Genomic DNA, 24,626 nt, shown 5'->3' with positions numbered 1-24,626 from the left:
TCAACATCAATCCTAATCAAATTGTTCATCAGGTTCAACTACAGCAGCCATCAGGGTTTTACAGGTGGTACTACTGTAGAGGGGCCCTGTCTTTGCCCTGTCTTTGCTTGGAAATAATACAGGGGAACCACAATGGTGCTCCATGCTCCACTATGGCTTTATATGGTGCTATTAACTATGAAATTCTACATTAGCGTGCTGAATGGTGGCAGTAGATGCAGGTCAGTTTACAGTACTGCTGATGTAATGGGAAGACTCACAATTTGACATCCAGCCATGGAACAACAGTGGACATCAGTTCCTCCAAATAGCCAGTGTCAGACAGAATCACTCTCTAAATGATACTTGCATTTTTCCACAAACTTTGTAAAACTTGTGGTATGAAAAGTCGCAAATTGGACACCAGAACAGAACAGGGCTGATTCCTGACCAGTTTAGGACCTAAGTTATTTGTGAAGGAAAACTCTTGGTGGGCCAAAGTGTCAGTGGGCCCTCCTGCTTCTAACCATTTGCCCTTTTTCGTGTTCATTACCTACTTCTGTATGAGAACAGAGATGCTAAATAGATAGAATAATAAATACTAGAATAGAAAGAAAAGAGACTTGAAGAGTAGAGGTTGAGTGAGGTGAGGAGAAATAGTTTGGATAATGGGCCCATGGACAAAGGTTTTCTGGTGGGCCCCTGGCATCCCTGTCCGACACTGTGTAGGCTAGAAATGGAGGCACCAATGGAATTTGGTTGAATTGATGGCAAAAACTCATTTTTATGACAATTCCTTCTCAAAACTGTTAACTGTCTTCCATGTTCTACAAACAACTCATTAGATTTTTGAGTCTAATCCAAAACTTAAGGCAATCTATCAGTTTTCATCACCCTCATAGTGAGACAACTGGGATACAAATAATTAATGGGATATTTTTCTATACATTTAATTAATATCAAATATCTTAATTACTGATTTCTGTTTATTTAGCTGTTTATACTGGAAGTGGTCCAGTACAAGACGTCTTCTCCACAACTAATGCAATGACTGTCTACTTCACAAGTGACTCCTCTGGAACAGGGAAAGGATTCCTTGCAAACTATACCACAGGCTACCGTCTTGGCATACCAGGTTAGCACTCACTATTCTCCTTCCATATTTGTGATCAACTTCTTCTTTTGAAATAATAAACCTATAGTGCAATGAATAGTTAAAATGGTCAGTGATACCATTTTAATTAGGTGGATGTCATACCCAGAGATGGCATATTGCTGACATAGATATTCCCTGAGAAATGTACAGTAGTTTCAACAAATTATAGCCACATTTCTATGCAAGGAGATTCTGTTGGCTTGTCAAGTGGATATTTGTGAGTAACTTGAATTTGATATTTCTTGTTCCTTTCTAATAAGTTTATCACACTATGGGCCAGATTCAATTCAGTGAAAAAAAGGCCCATCACATGAAAACTCATGGACAAGATTAAATCTGATATGCAATTCAATTCAGAAAAACATAGCTCACTGTTTATCACATGAAAACTGGAAGTGAATTAGGAGAAAAGTTTCTTCTCCTTATCAATTTGCCCTTGATACCTCTTTCAGTTTGCTGAGTAGTTTGGCTCACCACTGAATTGCACCAGTCACAAAAACATAACTTTATCTTTTTGAAAAGTAAACATAATTTCAAGCAACTTTGCAATATACATCAATTAAAAAAAATATGTAGACTTTTCATGATGTTTAATGTTTTGGAACAGTTCCTTAAGCCTAGCCCCCTGCTGATCTGTCTGACTACTTTGCTGAGCTGGCTGACTATTGTTACTTTGTATCAACAGCCATCTGTCCTTAGCCTGCATCCTCCAAATCCCACAATTCCCTGCACACGTGATTTCAATAAGGAACAGAACATTACAGTGCAATGCATTGTGGGTTATGTAGTTCCTGCATGCTGTCTGTAAGCTGTGGAGAAGTTGTTACAATTTGTAACATCAGTGTTTAGTCCAACCTTCTCTGTCAGGATTTTAAAAATGATGCAGAAAAAGAAGAACTGTTAAACAGCTGGATTTTAGCGTAGAAAATTGCAATTATTCATACTTTTTTGAAGAAACAGGTAACTGTTTTGGGTATATTAGGGGTTTCTGTGTTATGCGGGCCTCTTTATCAAATTTTGGTTTGGAAGCCAGATTTCGCCTTTAAGCTTTGTCACATCAAAGTATCAATAGTACAGTCGGGTTGATCTGACTTTTCGAAGCCAAAAATCCAGCAAAAAGTGTAACTTTTTTGGATTTATTATGCAACAAAACTGCTACAATTCTGAATATGAATATACTCTAGACAAAAACATGTTGAAGTCAATGGCAGATGTTTCTTTTACAACTGTAAGATATTTCTTTGATTGGTGGATTCAGAGGTTTTTGACGCTCACTTTTGTGTGACAATACGATAAAGTTGTAGATATAATGTGTCAACTTGAAAAAATCACTTTCCTCAATACTACTTTCAAAAAGGAACCATTTGTATTTCTTATAGCAGAATATTTATTGTTCCTTCTTTAACTGCAAATGCTGCAGAAGAATATTTGGTACTGCTGAGAAGGCATACACATCTTCACTCATAGAATTATTTTTTATTCAGCAAGCGTTCCAATGAAAGAGGAATGAACAGTAGCAATAGCTCTACTGTTCAAAAAGAAATAGTCTCTAACAATGATTCCAGAATAACCTTAATCATGTTTTTCTACAGGAGTAGAAATGAACCCTAGTGCTTTGTTTATGAGAAAACATTAGTTACTATAATAGTACTCATATTGCACATATTGATTTATGGAGTAGAACTTTGTTTAGAACTATCAAAGATCAACACAAGCAATCCCCATGAAGTCACCTTACAAATTAATTTACGCATTATAGTGTTGAACTGCAATATAAGTTAATTAGCTGTGTGAAATGGTGTGTTTCCAGTTGACAATTTAAGATAACAGAACGCAACAGAGCAAATACTTGTATTAGAAAAGCCAACACACAAGAAAGTGGTAAAATATACTTAGATATTGGAAACTAGAAGGTCACAGCTTAGAAAACTGTGAAATAGTGAACTGTGGAATTCATGGAAGGGAAAGTAAATACATTTACTCAAAGGAGCTATAAACAACATAAGAGCCATAAATAGACCAGGAACTCTATATACAACAACTTTTCCCCACCTGATTTTGCAGAGTCCCTCTTTTTCCAATTAGCCCCCTATAAATATGGATGTAATGCTCCTAGTCTGTTTACTATTCTGATAAGGTAAATTATCAGAGAATTCATTATATAAATGTCAGGAGCACTTAGTTGCAGAGCAGGAGCATGCATATTTGCTTCCAAGAAGGCAGTGCACTGACATTATCACACTGCATCATGCGCATGACATCATTGTACCAAAAATTACGCATGCATTCTAAATAAAAGGAATACCAGGACGTGGGTTCAATACCTGAAAATAGGTCACACTTCTTGGTGTTCCTGGGCGCTTTATAATTATTAATTTACAGATTCCTGGACTTTTGACCTTCCGCCTTGTACCTCACTACCACCGATTGCTGCCTGCCCTTGAACTTTCTTCCTGAATTTTGACCTTCCTTAACCCCTATGGCTACCAGAAATTGGACTTTGTACCATTGCTTTCTCCTTGGTCCGGACGTCACCGCTAATTGGGCAGTGAGGCCCTGACAATAAAAATTCTCACTGAAGTCAGTAGTGAATAGAAAAGAACTGCAAACAAATTGCTCTCTCCACCCATTTGATAAATGGGTAGAGAAAGCATGGTGTGCTCTTGGGTCCATGCACTCCCAGTACAAATGGGGAGAAACAATAAATTAATTAATTTTTAAGTACAACAATGTGTATATTTTTAAATAAGTTTAACAAAATATATTACAACATAGGACTCATATATAGGGTATATATTTGTTTATCCATGTAGTAATCCATCCTTCATACTGTATCTTCTTTAAATTGTTCACATTGGATTTCTTCCAAAATACATCAAGGATAAATTTTAATTTCCATGAACACATTCTAATTAGGATTGCCTAGGTAACTTGAATTGCAAGCAAAATGCATAATCACAGGTTGTAATTCAGAACAAATATGTATGTATTCGACTGTTTTATAATAACAATTATCCATAGCTAAATACACATGCACAGTGGCATAACTACTGGGGGAGCAGGGAGTGCAATTGCACCAGGGTCCGCTCCCCCTCAGGGCCCGCCGGAGATCATGCCGCAGCATGGTGGTAAGAAACCGCGTGTCTATTGTGTCTAGAGGGGGGAGGCAGGTGCATATCCTGAGGAGCAGGCCTGAAAGAGATTAGATTAGTTACTGCACATGCATATTGACCTTCTGCACTGGTGCATGACAGTGCATGTTGCATGACTGATGGAAATAAAAATCCACCAAGTAATGCATTAAGAAATGTAAATTTAGGCCCAATGTATCAAAATACATAGAGGGTGTCTCTTTTGCATTTTCATACTGAGTGGCATACAGTACAAGTATTTTCACCTCCCACCCAAAGCTCTATAAGAGCATGAAGCTACGATGATTGCAAGATTAAAAGAGCTTGAACATTTTGGAAAACTGCGAATTTTTTATTTTTATTTTCTAGAATTGCACCAAAAACGCATATTACAATTTTTAATAAATTGGCCCTGTAGTCCTTGTGTTTTCACCACTTGTAGGCTTCCATTAGTCTTTATATACTGGTGTAAGGTGATGGTGTTAAGTGGAAGTGCTGTACTCCAGGAAACTGGAATCTGTTTACAACACAAATAAATAAACTCTGAGTATGGGCCCTCGTGTATGGTTGGAGGAAGGTTATCACCAGAGTACAATCCTCAGGTTGAGCAAATAAATTGGATAACAGTGGTTCTTAAAATAAAAAATAACTTTTTATAAACAGAAAAGTACCACAGCCTCCAGAAGGACAGTGATAAATATTAATTAAATACCATTACTCTGTATTTCTTCCCATTCACAGATTCTAGCCAAGCTTCACCCATCAAAGCTTAATAATCAAACAGGGCATTTAGTCATCTTAGAAGTGTTCAATTCTAAGTTTCAGACCCGTCAGTTGAACCCTAGGTGAGCTACAGTAGTCCATAAGTCTGCACACTTGAGTCCATACTCTGTGATTGGTACACCCAGGACGCTAATCCTTCTAATTTTCCTAGGTGGAGCTTCAGCCTGCTTAATAGCTAACTTGATCCTATCTCTCACTCCTAGAGTGAGCTATTACAGACATGTCTTCACACAAATGTCACCTATTAGGCCTAATTCCACCCTGGCACTAACCTGCCTCCACCTGGTTGTTTCCCCTTTATAGAACAGAACATTGACCTCTGATGGTCTGTTACTGAACTTCAAGAAAATCTAGAAACAGCTTCCCATCCATACCCTAGGACCACACTTAGGTGTCAACATTTGGGGGACCTGAATGAAGGGTAACTAAACCTTCAGTACCCTACACTGGTTCTTTGTAAATATTCTGCCTTTCCACAAAAGAATACTATTATCAATATATAGTATGTATCTTTGCTTGAAACCATTTCATTTGTTTATAAAATAATTAGAGAATGTGTCAAATATGGGCTGTAACAACCAAATACCTTTATTTGATCTAGTGAAATTTAGAGTGTGGTTTGCTCTATTTAGCAGGGTTTGCTTTTTTTGAGCTTTTAACTGAGATATTAAATGCTCAGACAACCATCTGAAAACTTTCTTCCTTTTGATATAATGGCAGTTTCATTACACCAGTCACTTCCTGAGTAATTAAAATCCCCAGTGATTAGGACTTGACGCATTTGTGCAGCTTTTCTGTAGCTCTATTCTCTTTCTCTTCATTTATATGAGAAACCATCCATCAAAATGCAATCATTGTCAGCAGTTGTAGTCATGCTATGAGTTTACATACAAGAAATCTGTGTCAGGATATATTCCTTGATAGCCTCACATTTATGAGACATTTTGGCAATAATTTTTTAAAAAGTACATGGTATGTAATTGTTGCTCGTTTAACTCTTTGTTGATATTTATCAAATATGCATATTTAGGAGTTTGAAATTATGCCTCTCTGTGTATACAAAATCTACTGGAGTTTTATGATAGTGAAGGTCCATGTATTTAATGCTGATAAATGAGTTTCCGTGTCATTTGTTCTGTCTTTACCCAACCCATATGTGCCTTGTGTGATGTTGGCATTTAGAGCGATAGAAATCCAGAGCAAGCTAAGCATGTGGAGAGATAATGGCACCTGGGAGAGAGCCAGCCAAGAAAATACAAATATACTGTAGAACTTTGGGCAAGTTCTGAGGAACAGTGTCAAGGTTTGCCTGCAGTGTTGGTTCCTTTCCAGGGTGCCATCTGTGTGAAGTGTTCTGTTCTTCCTGAGTTGTTTTGCCTTTTCTCCCACAGTCCAATGCATGCTGGTAGGCTAATTGTCTCCTAATTAAGGCCACACTATAAATGAAAATAATCTAAATGCCTAAATTCATAATGGTCTCTTAATCTGCTTTTTCAGAAACTGTTCATTCTTTCTACAAATTATTTCTATGTAATAATATTATTTTATGAAAAATAATTGTATCATTTTTTTTTATTTAAAAAAGCCTGTTGGGCTTTTTCGGTGCAGGTTATGAATATACATTGTTTCAAACTTCATTGAACACAGTTGAATAGGTGGCACTTTACTTGACACCAAAGAAAACTGTAGTAAAAACCAGGACTTGCTCTTCAAAGTATTTTTATATATAAAAAATAGATTTCAAGCTCTTCTGGAGCAGTGCTTGTTGTAAATGAATAGGCGCACTCTTTGAAGTTCTTTATAATATATTGATGCCAAATAAATATAGGATAATCCAATAAAGACATGGATATTCACAAATTTACGACTACTGTGTCTATGAGCTGGTATAGCAAGTCCTAGACTCCAGGATCCAATTACTAATTCTTTTTCAAGCTCTATTTTGCCTTTTAGAATGAAAAAATGGTGCACTTTACATTTAAAAATATAGCATATTACATGGAGATAAAAGAACAATACTCAGAGGAGGCCATACACTTTGCTCATTTAGTAGCCTCAGGTTTCCTTCTCAGAAGCAATCTGATCCCATGGAGCCTTGCAGCACCTTTTCTTTAAAAAGCCTTAATTAAGCCATGGACTCTGACCCAAACAAATCGGCAACATTTCAGACCGCCATCGGTCTTTTATCAAAAAAGACCGATGGTGGTCTGAAACATTGCTGATTTGTTTGGGTCAGAGCCCATGGCTTAATAAAGGATTTTTAAAGAAAAGAAAACTCGTGAGTGGTACTGTCCATGATACAAGTATTTGGCAAACAAGCTGCAGGTGGAAACTGTTGGACTTGCACCAGATTGAATTCAATTTGAAAGGCATAAGTGCTGACTAAATTACCCTATGGTACCAAAAGTTAGGCACTCCCAAGTGATTGTATATCCTTACATGACACCCCAGGCTGGTGCTCCTATCAGGAGAAAACTGCACCACAGAGCAATCCTCTTCCCATTTCTTTACTCTTCACATTTCCCAGGGCAGACGCATGCACAGAACCATGAAGTTCACAGTATCCATCATAGATAACAATTCCACTATCACCCCCTCTCCCCAGGCCCGGTGCCTTGGGGTTATTCTAGATTCTGCCCTGTCATTCACTCCTCATATCCAGTCACTTATTAAATCATGTCACTTCCACCTAAGGAACATATCCAAAATATGATCATTTATCACCCAAAACGCTGCCAAAATTCTTATTCACTCTCTCATCATATCGCGTCTAGACTACTGTAACTCTCTTTTAATTGGCCTCCCCCTCCAGAGACTTTCACCTCTCCAGTCCATAATGAACACTGCTGCAAGGCTCATACACCTCAGCAACCGCTCCTCCTCTGCCTCGCCATTCTGTCAATCCCTGCCCTGGCTTCCGTTACCTTTCAGAATCAAATTCAAATTAATGACACTGACTTTCAAGGCACTTCATAACTCTGCCCCACCCTACATCTCTGAACTCATCTCTTTATACTCACCCAATCGCTTACTACGCTCCTCTACTGACCTGCTACTCAACTATTCTCTCATTACCTCCTCACATGCTCGCGTTCAAGACTTTGCAAGGGGCCCCTCCTCTGGAACGCTCTCCCACGGTCTGTCCGACTTTCTCCCAACCTTTCTGCTTTCAAGAAATCTCTGAAAACGCACTTCTTTTGAGAAGCCTACCCTCACTCTGCTTAACTACCAAACGCAACACCACATACAATACCACATTTCTCACCCACTTAATTCGATCTTGCCCACTCCCACACCTTGTGTATTACTCCCTTCCCTTTAGAATGTATGCCTATGCATAGGGCCTTCCTCACCTTTTTGTACCTGTATTGATTGTGATGTTTGTTACTCCATATGTTCTATGTATATAATTCATGTGATTTAGTTGTATAATCACATTTACTTTACAGTGCTATGCAATATGTTGGCGCTATATAAATACATGTTAATAATAATAATAATAATAATAATAATAATAATGTCAGGCCGGCCATTGTTGAGTGCCTAGCAGATACAGTAGGAGCATATGTGCTCTGTAACGTCAGTAATATAAAACCGGAACTTGAAAGGCAACTGATATGTTCTAAGAATGAAGATTTATTTAATAAAAAATACAGCAGCAATTAATGCAGACTCAAGGAAATTCACAAGTCCTTTACCAGGCCAACGGTCGAAGGCAGGCGGCTGACAAGGAGAGTCTGATAACTCGCAGAGGGTTTGGGCAGGCGACTGACAAGGAGAGTCCGATAGCAGGCTGAGGTTAATATCAGGAGATCCAACAAGCAATAAGAAATAGAGCAGAGGAAGAAAGGCATGGAGCAGGAACAGGGAACCAGGCAGAGACTCATGAACTATGGCAGGAATCAGGAACAAGAAGTACATAAACAGAATAACGCTAGGTCTGGCTCTGAGGCTTCAATGAGCAAGCAACCAGGAGTTACTTCCAATGAATCGAATAATTGAATACACTTGATGGAAATGAGTTGTGCAGAGAAAGAGACCAGCAGGAAGAGAGCGACCCATGACCATCATGATAGTTTACCCACATTCATTCTGAAAACCCCCTGTGGCTGAGAAGGCGAATGCAGTTCATCAAGCAGATCAGGGTTTGAGAACAGGTATGTTCCTGACAATGAAATAGCTTGCTGTTTTCATTAAAAGTTTGGATTTTCACCCTATTGTGCATGCAGAGCCACAAGCTGAATAAAGAAAAGAGAAACAGGAAGAGATCGAAGATTTCTGCTGATAGGAGCATCAGGTAAATACGGTCACTTGGGGTGCCTAACTTTTGGCACATCCAAGTCTTAAATTACAGTACTTTCCTTCTCCTTTAAATATGTTGGATATTTTCAAATACTTGCATTTCTTGATTTTTGTCAATCCTCCAGTTCATTTGTTTGAGAAATCTGGTAAACCTCCAATTTACTTACAGTGATTTTTCCCACATTTGGGCCCATCAATATATAATGCATAATACATTTCCCTGATTTTACTTTTGCACGGTTTTCACACCATTATTTTCCTGAGGTTTTGCTGCATACCAACACAGCCCACTCGAATCGTGGAAAAAGAAAGAAATCTTGCATTATAATAAATCAGCCCCTAAGATTTTTAGCAGTTTTATAATAGTTGGATTTAGTCATTATAAGGTGATGCAGTCATTTCTTACAACATAAAGACTAGAACATATGGCATATATCATTCAGAATCTGTCTTGTGTCTTGAGATTTGTATGTGTGACCCTTAAGGCCCATACATAAATGTAGATTCACCCTGCTCCCTAATGTAACTTGAACATTATGGCAATTAGAAAAGAACAACAATGCTGGCATGTTAGACAAAGAAGCCCATATTTATCAGAGGTGCAGCAGTTCTAGGCCATGGCCATTGCTATATATTTATCATCTGAAAACACTGAATAAAAATCAATGAAGCACCTTCTTTTGATAAAGAGAGCTGTCACCTTACACCACAGCTGTTCTAATTTCCTTTAGATGAATGTTGACCCTATGCATTTTATTGAATGTTAAAAGGACTCAACTATGGAATGCCGTCTCTGCATTTGAGCCTGTCACCATTGTAATTAGTGGGTGGAAGCCAGTACACAACAAGCAGGTTTATAGATTTGCTTCGAATATATTGAATATATTACAAGATTATGGATTCTTAGCCTTGGCTGATAGATGCGGCTATAGTATCCAGTATAGGCTGAAATTAAAGTTCATTTATGCACAATGCTAGAAGCAATTTGCCTTTTCATGCCTAGGCATTTTTTAATGTAGCAATCTACTCAGCCTGAAGCAAATGTCTCCCTCTAGAGAGAGATTCTTCTGAGGAAGACATATTAGGTGTTGCATGACTATATATTTCATTAATTTGTTCTCCTCCCTTGTCTGTATCACATTTACTTTGTTCAGCCAAAATATGCTCTATTTTGTGCTGTTTCAGCTCCTTTGTACTTAATGTAGCTGAGAAAAGTCAAGCTTATTCTTTTTGCTTCATATATCACCAACAACAGTGGCCAGATAGCAGAAATGATTATCAATAGGAGGATGATTATGCTTGGTAATGATGTATGAATAAAAAAGTTATAGTGGGATCCAGCAACATTACTTTCTGTAGACTGTACAGAGAAATTGATAGAAATTGGTAATAAGCTCAAGCAAATATTTGCACAGCTTCAGTATTTACCAGCTGTTTTTATGTGTCTTGTTCTATAAAGCTTTGACCAGGGCCTAGCCTGATTATTTTGGTATTCTATCACTTTTAATGAGAGCTGTTGCTACTGTTGTATGGTTCTTAGCCAGAGCATATAATAATAATAATAACAATCAGGAATTAGATGTAGAGGTACAAATAATGCCAGAGACTACACCTAGGGGCAGATTTATCAAAGGTCAAAGTGAATTTTCGAATGAAAAAAAAAATTTAAATTTTGAGCTATATTTTGTGTACTTGGGACTACTCCAAATTCAAATATTCGAATATCTTAATTCATCATGCACACTGTCTCTTTAAAAATTCGACTTCGACCATTCGCCATCTAAAACCAACAGAATCTCAGTTTTAGCCTATGGGGGACCTCCTAGAACCTATTTGGAGTCAATTGGTGGACTTCAAATGCGGTATTCCTTCGATTCAAACTATTCAAAATCAGCCGAATATGGACCTATTTGATCGAAAACTGACCTATTCAACCCAAAAAAACTTTGACTTTTGTTTGGTCTTTTTGAATTCGAATTTCAACGTTTTTTCAATTCGAAATTCGACCCTTGATAAATATGTCCCTTAGTATCAACATTAAAGATATACTATCGTGTACATTTTTAAATAACTTTATTAATTTGTATGCATTTCTAACTATAAATGGGCAGTTCCTAAAAATATACAGTTTACGTAAAATAATGGTTGTATTGTGCAGTTTAGTTTGGCACTCGTGTGAACAATTTGGCCACCTAATATTATTATGATCAACTTGTATTTATAAAGAGACACCATATTTCAGAGTGCTGTACAATAAATTGGTGTATTCATTGAACATAGATTACACATATAGATTGCAACGAATGATAACCGATACAGGTGGCAAAGAGGGCCCTGCTCAAATGAGCTTATAGTGGAGGCTGATCTAACTGTTTTCCCTCAAAGCTGATGATAAGATCTCAAAGAGGGCCCAGGTAGAAATATTGGGAGAGGACTACACTACAGTCCTGTGAAGGCCCCATCTTTCAGGACTTTCCTGCCAGACCAGTTGATAGCTAACTGAGCTCTAAGCAGATATTAGTCTAGTTGGCCATTTCGGCCCCATGAACAAGCCAACACCTTCCTTTGTTTAGTTTATCTGTTAATCCAGTTAAGTGCGAATACAAGAGGTCCTCTGCACTCCACCATCAATATATTGAAGACATTAAGGCATTTTGAGCCTGAAGCTACCAAAAATGCCCAACTCAGTGTGGGTTTGTCCATATATTGCAATATATTTTAACTGGCCAACTACGTCAAAGTCATATGATTCATTAAGAATTCTACTGCTGCATTATACATTTTAAACAGGGATTACGTTTTACCTGCAACGCACTTGCTTTCAAGGTTTAAACCCCAAACATGGTTGCCCTTTTATTGACCACCAGTGAGATCACCGGACTTTAACTCGAAATGGTGGGACCTGCAACATGGAGTTGGCCACTGCTCCTGTTTGAACTATAACAAACAAGGAAAAGTTGTGCTCACCAATAATTTTTAAACAATTAAGCAGGCCCATAATCCTGCAGTGATGTACACGTTAAGGTGGGAACTGAAGATCCAAATGGTCCACCATATAGGTGGCCATATTGGAGTGATCTGCCCTTTAGATATCTGTCCAATTTTAAGCAAGATATCTGACAATAAAGAAGTTGAAGAGGACCCATGCATGGCAGATACTGTAAGTTGCTGGTCTCAGAAGGGATAGCTGGCTAGCATTGTCCAACTGTTCTGTTGTGAAGATCAATATAATTTGACCATAACAGAGCTGTACTGTAACTATAATTTTTTCAAAATCTAAAAAAATCTTTTAATTAAACATTGCACATTGTCTTAGGCATAAATTCATGATAGTGTCACTTTAAAAGAACACTACACCCTATATTTACTTTATTTTCCCCAGAAATATTTAGAAACCCAGTACTGTATTGCACAATAAGGTTTTCTTTCTGTATTTATAATCGATACAAGCAGGCATTAATGCTCTAATAAGGTAACACCATCCTCTGACTTGCCTGACAGGTGCCCTCCAGTGACCAAATTATCAGGGAAAAATGCACTTACACAGTTCTAACAAGCTCTAACTTTGAGTGAAGCATTTCTCACACATGGAAGTTTTCTTCACTAAATAGAATTTCTGGTAAGGAAAAACTAAATGTTCTCACGTCTAAAAAGTGGAGGTTGTGATGGTGACTCCAATATGGAAAAACACCATCCTTTCTTCTGGTTCAGCACAAAACCAACTTTAAACTAATACATGTTATGGCATTATCCCATGCTATAGGTGATGCACAAGCAAGTGTTGCCTTTTTCAACCTCTTTCAAATTGGCCAGACCAGCCCTTTTCTAAATCAGCAATTTATTCCCGTAAGTCAAGAGCTGAGTTGGTAAACAAGTCTCAAATCCCCGAGGAGTAAAATCATGATATTTCTCTCTTTGAATTAATTGGACAGTTGCCATGCAATAAAATATTATACAGTATTTTCACATTGTCCGTCACTTCCAGTTGTGGTCAAGACTGGCTTCCACGTTGAGACAAGCTTTCTGATATCATCAGAGTCATCACATTATTAGCATTATATTCATCTTTCAACACTTTCACTGGATCGGATTAAGATTGTTTGTGTGTTTAATTCATATCTTATTTAATTTCAACCTTGGACTATTTTTATTTTAATGTTTAAATGGGGTTGGGGGGGAATCTACTTTTGTGAATTATAATTTACTGATGGAAAAGTAAGATGTTTACATATAAAATTTTGTTTTTCCCAGGGCCACATCTAGTTTTTCTGGCAATTCAATTTATTGGAAACAAATATGTTTTCTGGTAAATGCAAGAGAGTGTGGGAAACAGTAAGCAGTACTTCAGGTCTTGTCAAGTGCTGTATAAAATGATTTTGTTTATGGCAGCAATGCTATGTGCTGGTGCTTTTTCCACTCGTACTGATGAGCTTTTCTTTTACGTACCAACTCCCCCTTTGCAATTAAGCCCAAACACCTTAGCACCTTTGTGCATTGGCTTGTTTCTTTGATAATATTCTTTCTTGTGATTTAGTGAAAGTTCTTCTCTGTTGTGGCAGACAAAATGAAACACAGCAGCCAATTAATGAGTCATAGAGGAGCTGCTATAATGTGAATGTGATGCTGCAACTCCAGTGCCAACTGTGAAGTTTTTCAAGATATGAGCACCTAGTGCTTAAACAAGTCATTAGAGCAGATCTCCGAGGCCCTTTTATATGTGTATAACATGGCCTGCATCTTTGATGCTTTTGGAATATTTGTTTCAATAAATACTCTTATTACCTGCACATCAATAAATATCAGAGAAACGGTACATGTAGGCAAAGATACTCTAAATGGCAATATTAGTCTATCCTCGGAAGTTATGTCTACATCCATTTTCTAAGCTGTATTCCTTAGGGGCCTAATAACATTAAGCAATTAAAAAATGTTTCATGAATTGTATTTTTTCTCCAAATATCACATTTTTATATTTCTCTAAAACTTTAACATTTATAAAGCATGAAAAACTCTAATACAAAACTTCATCAAGTAAAAGTAGTCGTCATCTCAGAGAAGTCAACGGGGAATGCATTGATTCTGTTGCAGTTTTTTTAGGGTTTCAGACTTTAGGGTTTCAGACTACTAAAACGAGACTGTTGATAAATGGGTGTATTTTTCAGTGAAATGACTGGAAATAACAATAATCCTTTTATAATGCATCTGTGAGAGGCACCCTCATTCTTATTTGTTACTGTTTTATTTGCTATCTTTTTATTATTCTTCTATGTATTTGCTAACTTTGTTCTTGATATGTTCACAGAACCATGCAATTCAACATCTTTTCAATGTGGCAGCGGAGAATGCATACCAAATACCTCTGTTTGTGATAAACACAGCAATTGTAATGATGGCTCAGATGAAAGACATTGTGGTAAGACTTTACATGGTAAATGGCTTAACTTAAACAGAATGCAATGTGAATAGTGATGAGCAAATATTTTTGCCGTGTATGGTTTCTCTGTGAATTTCTGTGTTTCGCCGGTATTGTAAAGTTTCACGGAACAGCGCCAAAAATTCCCCATGGGCTAATTGAAAATGTTACATGTTGCAATAGTTGTCCATAGATTCTAATGCATTTTTCTACAAAAAAATTGTTGCAACAAAAATGTAGCCCATAGACTTTAATCTGTTTTGCAAATTTTTTGACAAAATGGGAAAGATTCACTCATCACTAAGAGGCACATTTATCGAATTTTGTCGAATTTTGAATTCATGTGAGTTTTTAAAAACTCCCATGAACTTGAAATTCGACCAGTCGAAACCTAAACCTGTATAAATTATATATTAAAAAATATATCATTTATTTAACCCGGGTGAATAGGATCAACTCGAAAACTCAAATCAAAGTCAAATCAAATTTGATTCAGGTTTCTAAAACTTGATTCAAATTTTTTCTCCAAAAAAAAATCTTGAATGTCAGGAAGGCTGCAAACAACTCACAATTGATCCCAGGACATCTCCCATTGACTAAAAGAGCATTTCGGCAGGTTTAGGTGGAAAATAGTCAAATTTGAGTTTTTAAAGGGTCAGAGTATGATGAATCTCGAAAATCAAATTAGAAGACACTTTGGGGCAGATTTACATAGGGTCGAATATCGAGGGTTAATTAAACCTCGATATTCGACTGCCGAAGGTAGATTTACCGCAATTATGCACCAGAGGAAGGACCAGATGGGTCCGAAACATGTAGTGCGATAAATAAAACTACACACTTTTGCAAAGACTCTCCAGACTTTCTTATTCTCTTAATTTACCGCAATTAGTTTGATCGAACGATCGAATGAAAAATCGTTCGATCGAATGATTAAATCCTTCGAATCATTTGATTCGAAGGATTTTAATTCATCGATCGAACAATTTTTCTACGACCAAAAAAAGCTTAGAAAGCCTATGGGGACCTTCCCCGTAGGCTAACATTGAGGTTTGGTAGGTTTTAGGTGGCGAAGTAGGAGATCGAAGTTTTTTTTAAAGAGACAGTACTTTGACTATCGAATGGTCGAATAGTCGAACGATTTTTAGTTTGAATCGTTCGATTCGAAGTCGTAGTCAAAGGTCGAAGTAGCCAATTCGATGGTCGAAGTAGCCATATAAATCATTCAAAATTCAAAGTTTTTTTTATTCTATTCCTTCACTCAAACTAAGTAAATGTGCCCCTTTGTGTCTTAAGCTTGTATTTGTTTGTATGAATTTTGTGGTCACAGCCTCATTGCGCCCCCGCTTAATGTCTAAAAATTATTGGTGAGCACAGCTTTGCCTGTTATAGTTTATACAGGAGCAGTCACTAGGTCCATGTTGTAGCTCCCACCCTTTCCAGCTATAGTCACGTGATTCCAGTGGTGGCCAATAAAAGGTCAACCATGTTTGGGAGGTTTAACCTTGAAAAGTCCCTGTGTTAAATGTATAATGACATGGATGACATTGAAGTAGTTGAGCAGCTTAAATAAAGTGCAATATATTGACAAACAATCCTGTTTTGTTTAAATGGTAAGGCATTTTTAGTAGCTTAAGGTATAAAATGTCTCAATGTCTTAAATATATTGAGTGTAGAGGGCTCTTACTGTATATGGATTATTGGTGAGCACAAATTTCCCTTGTTTCATTTTCTCCTACTACCATATTATGAATTACATCCTAAGCCTTCCCTTTTCTCTCCTTTGTCAAACCCTGTGCACTTTCTACCATTCTTTTACATCCACTTGTGTAAAATCTTAACATCATTATGCAGCCATTATTATGATTGAAATCTAAATCCACATTTGATTTTACTTCTAGTGCGTCTCTTCAATAGCAGCACCAGTGGGTTGGTTCAATTCAAGGTGCAAAGTGAATGGCATACAGCATGTGCAGACCACTGGAAAGTGGACATTTCTAATGACATATGCCATCGGTTAGGACTAGGGTAAGTAAATCAACTCCCCTCTTGCCTAGATTAATGGGTGTACCAATACGTTTGCTCTCTGTACTGATAGCGAGATAAAACATGCATTCATTAGGAACATATTTACATTGGTTTGATATGAACTTATACAGCTTGAAGCTTGATGCATGGCTTGATGCATTCATTACAGGAAAGGCTTCAGTGTTAAAGTGGCATACTGTACAGTATGGAGTACTCAATGGGAGGGTCCACAGGGATGCCTTGTACTGTATGTCAAAAATAGTGATGGGCGAATTTGTCCTGTTTCTCTTCTCTGAAAATTCCAGAATTTACTGTGAAATTCGCAAAACTGCAAAAATTTTTTGAAAAGCATTGAAGTCAATGGACGTCACGATAATTTTGATGCGAGTCAATTTAGACGCCCACGCCAATTTGTATATGGCCACATATTTTGTCCAAATGCATTAAAGTCAATGGGCGTCCAAATAATTTTGACGCGCACGACTATTCTGACGCATGCACAATTTTTTTGACGCAGTGGATTTTTCGCCAGCAAATTTTTGCTGCAGTTTCACAAATTTATTCACTGGAGGCGAAACGTGGAAATTCTTCGAAAATTCGCACCTGGCGAATGTATTCGCCCATCACTATTCAACAAGATACAAATAATTACAATATGTTACTATTTATTACTAATAAGAGATTATTAATCTGATTTAGAATGTAATACACACTAATAAAATAAATCTTCATTCCAAGCTTTATATTCATGGATGTTGCTTATTAAAATTTCATATCCACAATCTCCCCATACTAGTGTCAACTCCATACTGCATACACTTAAAGAGGGGATCTTTGACTGATTTGGCCAAAATCTCTGGGCCAAATCAACCTATGCTAGCCTGTCAGGAGAGAACCACATCAAAATTCCAATATGGTCTTCACCTGGGATTTTTCAACCTGCCCAATAGATATCTAACCAATTTGTCCCTTCCCTGAAAGTCTTTCAATTACCTGTTAAATCTGATGCGGTAGTTTACTTCTTAAAGGGGAACTCCACAAAAACATAACTTAAGCTTTTTGAAAAGTAAACATAATTTCAAGTAACTTTGCAATATACATAATTTAAAAAATATGCAGACTTTTCATGATTTTTAATGATTTGGAACAGTTCCCTAAGCCTAGCTTCCCTAAGGAAGTGTGGGCATGTCTTACATCTCTTTCTTCCACATGGGTGGGTCTCATTGTGTGTGGGTCCTGAAAGTGAACTTCTTATAATGAGTTTCCTTAGGTTTGGAGGTTGCCTTAATGCCAGAAGAGGTGGATCAGGATCAGGATCTTTTTGTAGTGTGCCTTGTAACTCTCTGGCTATTTTTCTAAGGGCCTTTAGCTGTGGGTTGTAGCTTGTAACAAGTGGTACCCAATCTGTTTCTCTTTTTGTTTGTATTTTAGTAGTTGGTTTCTAGAGACCTTGGCGGTTCTGTGCATGTTGTGGTCTATGTCCCTTGGGTTGTAGCCTCTGTCAATGAAGTCTTTTCTGAGAGTTTCAAGGTGCTGATTCCTTTTCTGAGGTGTCAGAACAGATTTAGTTGTAGCATACCGTATATACTCGTGTATAAGCCGAGTTTTTCAGCACTTAAAATGTGCTGAAAAAGTCTACCTCGGCTTATACGCGAGTCACTGGGTGCGCACAGGGGTTTCAAGACTAAGGGACCCGGCGCTAGGACCCTGTGGCAGTGTAGTAGGCGGAAGTGACGTGCAGAGCTTGACGAACATGCGATGTTATGCCGGCTGTTAATCTTTGCTTGCCTCAAAGGAAACAAGATCCAGCAGTGCAGAGAGGGAGAAAGCAGCCTGTCAGCCTGTCAGCAACTGTGAGAAAAAGGGGAAGGTGGAGAGAAGCGGCTTTCAGAGATCGAGCTGTGAGTGAAATGATTCAGAGAGGAGGGGGAGAGAGAAAGACGGCTGTGACAGTAGGGGTGGGAGAGGTGGAGAGAACGGACTTTCAGAAGTCGGGCTGTGAGAGGAGAGGTGGACAGAAAATTGGCTTTGATAGAAACGGAGGCAAGAAACAGGGGAAAGAAAACGGATGCAAAACTAACTTTTGTCTTACAGTTTAAAGGCACTGTGACTGGTGCAGAGAGAGGAAGGGAAAGATATGGAAGCAAATGGTTAGAGGAAAGAGTTAAAAAGGGCCTTGTGTGGATACTGTCTCTCCCCATTCAAATGTAGGAACTTCCCTTTTTAAGTTCAGCATTTATTATTTAGTGTGCCTATAATGTACCCCCTGTTATAAAATATAAGGATATGTTATATCCCAGAGGTTCATGACTATAAAAGCCTGGGAAGCCAGCGCTTGTGTGCTCTTACATGCACAGGGACTAGGTTTGCCCGATGCTGCTTGCGCTTCTGCGCTAGGTGACATTTTACCAGTAGCTGCTGCATTTCTCACCCTAGGCTTATACGCGAGTCAATAAGTTTTCCCAGTTTTTGTAGGTAAAATTAGGTACCTCGGCTTATACACGGGTCGGCTTATACACGAGTATATACGGTAAGTCATCTACAGCCATGCCTTACGCTACAACCGAATCTGTTCTGAAATCTGTTCTGTATATATGTCAGTGCCAACATAGCTTCATTGTAATCAGCTTTGAAGAAGGAACTACAATGTTCTGAAAGCTGGATGTGATTATCATCTTTGATAGCCAATAAAGGTATCACCTTTACACCACTTTTGTTATGCTTCATATGAAACGTTCTACCTTATCATTTTCTCAATGGGCTAACATGGTATAAAAAATGTTAACATCAGTGTTTAGTCCCTCCTTCCCTGCCAGGCTTTCAAATGATGCAGAAAGAGAAGAACTGTTAAACAGCTGGATTTCAGTTAATTAACCCTCGATCGAAGTCAAAGGGTTTAACGCAATTCGTTCGATCGAACAATTAAATCCTTCGAAACGTTCAATTCGAAGGATTTTAATCCATCGATCAAACGATTTTTCTTCGACCAAACAAAAGATAGCAAAGCCTATAGGGACCTTCCCCATAGGCTAACATTGACTTCGGTAGATTTTAGGTGGTGAACTAGGGGGTCGAAGTTTTTTTTAAAGAGAGAGTACTTCGAACGATTTTTAGCTCAAATCATTTGATTCTAAGTTGAAGTTGTAGTCAAAGTAGCCCATTCGATGGTCGAAGTAGCCAAAAAAACATTCGAAATTCAAAGTTTTTTTTATTCTATTCCTTCACTTGAGCTAAGTAAATGGGCCCCTTAGTCATACTTTTTGAAGAAAAGGGTATCTGTGATGGGCATATAAGGGGTTTCTGGGTTATTTGGGCCTCTTTATCAAATTTTGGTTTGGAAGCCAGAGTTCCCCTTTAATATGCTTAGAAAGGTATTGATATTGCTTTACTGAGCATACATTCCTTCAACTGTTTTCGATTGAATGCAATTAAAGTACCTACTAAGCCAGTGTTGAGCTTGTTTACTGTTCAATATTAATAAAAATCTATCATGATCATTCAATCATTACATCTATGTACATTTTTTATAAGTGAAATCAGAACCTGCAGTAATCTAGAGAAGACACGTGTATATCAGAAAGCTATTTGTAAAGATGGAGCATAATTTAATAATTGAATAGAGCATAGTTTATTTATAAAGCAGGCTGATGTACATTTAGAATTAATTGTGTGTATGACATGAGTATTTATAGTTCTTACAGATGGAACACATGGTATTTTCTTACAGTACCCAAGCTGCATATTTCTCTAACAAGGCAATTTTCTGACTTTCAGATGTCAGGGTCACAGGCCATATGCCTAACCAAAAATCTGAAAATGACAATTAGAACAATGTTCTGGATATTTGATTTCCCATGTTTAATTATAAAGGAGATCTCTGAAGAGCTTTTCTTCCATTCGACTTTTCATTCCCTTGTATAAAAATTCATGTTGCATCTAGACTATTTTGTTCTTGCTGCTAATTACTTTCTTACTCAAACTTAGAAATAGGCTTGAATAATTTGAAATATCAAGCTTTGGCTCTATTCTAAACATTCTAAAATGGAAATCTTTGTTCTACCAAAACATTTTCTACTAGTTGAAGGAATATGTAGCAAGGTAAAGTTTTATGCATTGACTTTGAAATCTCTATGCAAAACTCAGATAAAATTTGTGAATCTGAGGCTAATAGTTTTTACCCTTTTTATCTGTCTTTGCTTATTTTTAGCCTGTCTTGATAACGTGGTAACTATTTACCCTCTTGCCCCCCCCATAGAAACCAATCAGTAATTAGATTTACATAGATAAGATGTCAGGCAGTGCTGTAGTAAAGCAGAGGAAACTAAATTATTAACCCGCTTACAGTGACATCAATCTTGTCCAAAATTGGATCAGGAAGGCCACAAATGAGGAGAGGCTGTAGAGGCTGGCAAGGTCTAGAAAATGTAGAACCAGGGATTTAAGGAGAGTCGAGGTCAGACAGGACTACGGTCAAGGCAGGGAGAACAGAGTTAAAATGCAAACACATGAGGTTTAGAGCATGTGAAGGAAGTGACAGTCAAGTCCAGGAAAGGTCTCAACAGGAAGAGAATCCACAGGAGTAAGTCAGGATAAAAGAGGGATTATTTGATAACAACAACTGTTTATTCACCAAGGTAATTATTTATTTTGCGCCATGGCTGATGAGGATATTTAATACCATATAGTTTCTTTTAATTTGCTTTGAAAGGAAAGTATTTATTATAGGTTACCTGCATAAGAGTGTAGCTGAAATTTAATGGACTAAAATGTTTTATTTGGCTTCACATTTGTACCGAGGCTTGATGAAATCACTCCTCTTGAGGTGTATTTGTCTCCCCCCATTTAGAAACATTTAACCTGGCCCTTTCAAACTGAGATGACCTTTTTCAAGTATATAACCTGTCCTTTTAAACGGAGTTAACATGGTCTAGACAGCTTATCACTCTAATTCAGTACAGCTTTTCTACTCCCTAGAAATTTGTTCGTAACATTATTGTTATGTTTTCATAAAGTTTTTGTTGTTTTGAATGAACTTCAATACAGAGTACCTAGATGGCGTCTAACCTGTCTATTAACCTATACTCAATATTAAGAGATACCAATTGGGGTGTTCCATGTTGCCTCGTTTATGACACTGAAGTATACTTAACATTGATTGGCTCTATCGTGTTTTAAATATGCTGTGGGAAGCGTGAGTACTTAGCCTATGATTAAGTATTTGAATGATACTTCTAAGGAAAGTAGTGGGATGATCCTCTTTGCTACTTTCTATATGAAGCCAAGGACATGCAGAAATTATAATCAGAAGGTTATTAACTAAAACATTGTTTCTGCCGATCCTTCCATCTATTTTCTAGTGCCGGCCATATATATTCTATTCCGGTATATTCTATGTTTATTCTTATAACTCCTATATATAAAATACTAAAGGAAAATATAGCAGGATTAACAAAAGGATTTTCTTGGGGGGTTCCAGAATAGTAATTGACCAAAATGTTATTTTTTAAAATACCCTGTTAAAGTCAACGAATTACAGAAACTGGCCGATGCAGGTTTTTTCGTGGATTTTATACAGTCCCGAATCCTAGACATATGCTGTCGTTAATGTTATCACCCTGTAGAAAAGAGATCCTGATACTCTTGGGCAAAGTAGGAAACAAAAGCCAAAAGTTGGATAGAGAAAACACAGCAGATCTTTTCATGCAGAAAGTAAATAACCAGCATAGGGTGAAAAAAGGAAATAAGAATTTTACTGGACATTTAAATATCTCACCTCACAGGAATGATTAACAGAAGAGCTGTCAATAGGAAACAAAGCTAAAGGAAAACATGTCAATATCCAGAATATCTGTTTCACAGTTTCCGTTACTCACTCTTTCTTTTTTTTTCTCCTTTATAAACACTAAAAGCCAGATTATTTCCTAATTTGTTCTCAAAATTCTGTGAGTGTTTCTTAACAAAATTCTCATGGGCTTTTTTCTTTCAAAATCGACAACAAAGTGAAGCCATTATAAATGATTTAATGAGCATTAGGTGATCCGGAGATCGGAAATACATTAGATGAGCATGGCTGTCTGACAACAAAATGGTTTGCCTTTTATTGCATTCGTCCCTTTTATAAAATGTATAATGAAACCATAGAATTCTTAATGAATCAAATGAAAATTGAGCATAGGACTGGCCAGATATGGGATGACTTTGACGTAGTTGGCCAGCTTAAATATATTGCAATATATGGACAAACAATCCCTGTTTTGTTTAAAGGGTAAGGCATTTTTCAGTAGCAGTATGCACAAAATGTCTCTGTCTTAAATATATTGATAATGGGTTGAGTGCAGAGGAATCTTGTATTTGTCTATATGTATTTTGTGGTCACACCCTCATTGCACCCCCGCCTAATGATTTTAAAAACTAGTGGTGAGCACAACTTTCCCTTGCCTTTTATTGCAACAAATGCTTCTTGACACATACACATACATAATCCGGGGGCAATTGTAGACAAATACAAGAGTCCTCTGCACTCAACCCATTATCAATATATTTAAGACAGACACATTTTGTGCATACTGCTACTGAAAAATGCCTTACCCTTTAAACAAAACAGGGATTGTTTGTCCATATATTGCAATATATTTAAGCTGGCCAACTACGTCACAGTCATCCCATATCTGGCCAGTCCTATGCTTAATTTTATCTGATTCATTAAGAATTCTATTGCTTCATTATACATTTTACAAAGGGACTAAGTTTTACCTGCAACTTACTTGCTGCTTTCAAAGTAAAACTCCCAAACTTGGCTGCCCTTTTATTAGACACCAGTGGGATCACCTGACTATAGTTGGGAAGGGTGGGAGCTACAACATGGAGCTGGTCACTGCTCCTGTATAAACTATAACAAACAAGGGAAAGTTGTGCTCACCACTATTTTTTAAAACCATTAGGCGGGGGTGCAATGAGGCTGTGACCACAAAATACATATAGACAAATACAAGATTCCTCTGCACTCAACCCATTATCAATATATTTAAGACAGCGACATTTTGTGCATACTGCTACTGAAAAATGCCTTACCCTTTAAACAAAACAGGGATTGTTTGTCCATATATATTGCAATATATTTAAGATGGCCAACTACGTCAAAAGCATCCCATATCTGGCCAGTCCTACTCTAAATTCTCATCTGATTTATTAAGAATTCTATTGCTTCATTATACAATTTACAAAGGGACTAAATTTTACCTGCAACCAGTGATGGGCGAATTTGCGCCGTTTCGCTTTGCCGAAAAATTAGCGAATTTCGCGCGAAATTCGCAAAATGGCGTCGGCGTCTCGTTTTTGACGCTGGCGCCCGTTTTTGACGCAGGCGACCGTTTTTTTCGAATTTTTTTTTTTTTGACGCCGGCGAATTTTTGCCGCGAATTTTCACGGGCGTTTCGCGCATTTATTGACTGGCAGCGAATCGCGCAAATTCGCCGCAAATTTGCGCCTGGCGAATAAATTTGCCCATCACTAAGAAATCTTAAAGGGCACCTGTTGGCAAGATATATTATACCCAGCCGAAGGTGAGGGCTAATAGAGTCCGCCCTCCGGTTGGGGATAACAGTACTTTTTTTTTTCTTAAAAAAGGGGCCCCGTCAGCGCTAGGCCACCGGCACCAGGAAAGAGCTCTCAGTTCAAGCAGTTATGTTGGGAAAATATATTTCGCCAGCACTTTTTTTTTAGTTCAGTTGTTTTTAGATTGTTCACCAGAAATAAAGACATTTAGCAATTGCTTTCTATTTAAGATGTCTTTAAAGTAGAACTAAAGCCTAAAAATGAATATGGCTAGAATTGC

At 37.6% G+C, this 24,626-nt stretch overlaps 1 protein-coding gene across 2 annotated transcripts in view; it reads left to right on the top strand.

Moving 5' to 3' along the window:
* Window positions 1-24,626, top strand: part of LOC108709213 (enteropeptidase) — a 163,199-nt gene that overhangs the window by 97,054 nt on the left and 41,519 nt on the right. For both annotated transcript variants that reach the window (XM_041583376.1, XM_018248858.2), the window contains exons 17-19: window positions 974-1,114; window positions 14,654-14,764; window positions 16,666-16,792. In XM_041583376.1, the coding sequence (XP_041439310.1) occupies window positions 974-1,114; window positions 14,654-14,764; window positions 16,666-16,792 (379 nt within the window). The remainder of the gene's footprint in view (window positions 1-973; window positions 1,115-14,653; window positions 14,765-16,665; window positions 16,793-24,626) is intronic.

Source organism: Xenopus laevis, chromosome 2S (assembly GCF_017654675.1).
Source record: "Xenopus laevis strain J_2021 chromosome 2S, Xenopus_laevis_v10.1, whole genome shotgun sequence".
NCBI lineage: Eukaryota > Metazoa > Chordata > Amphibia > Anura > Pipidae > Xenopus > Xenopus laevis.
This window is presented reverse-complemented; position numbering and strand designations above follow the sequence as displayed.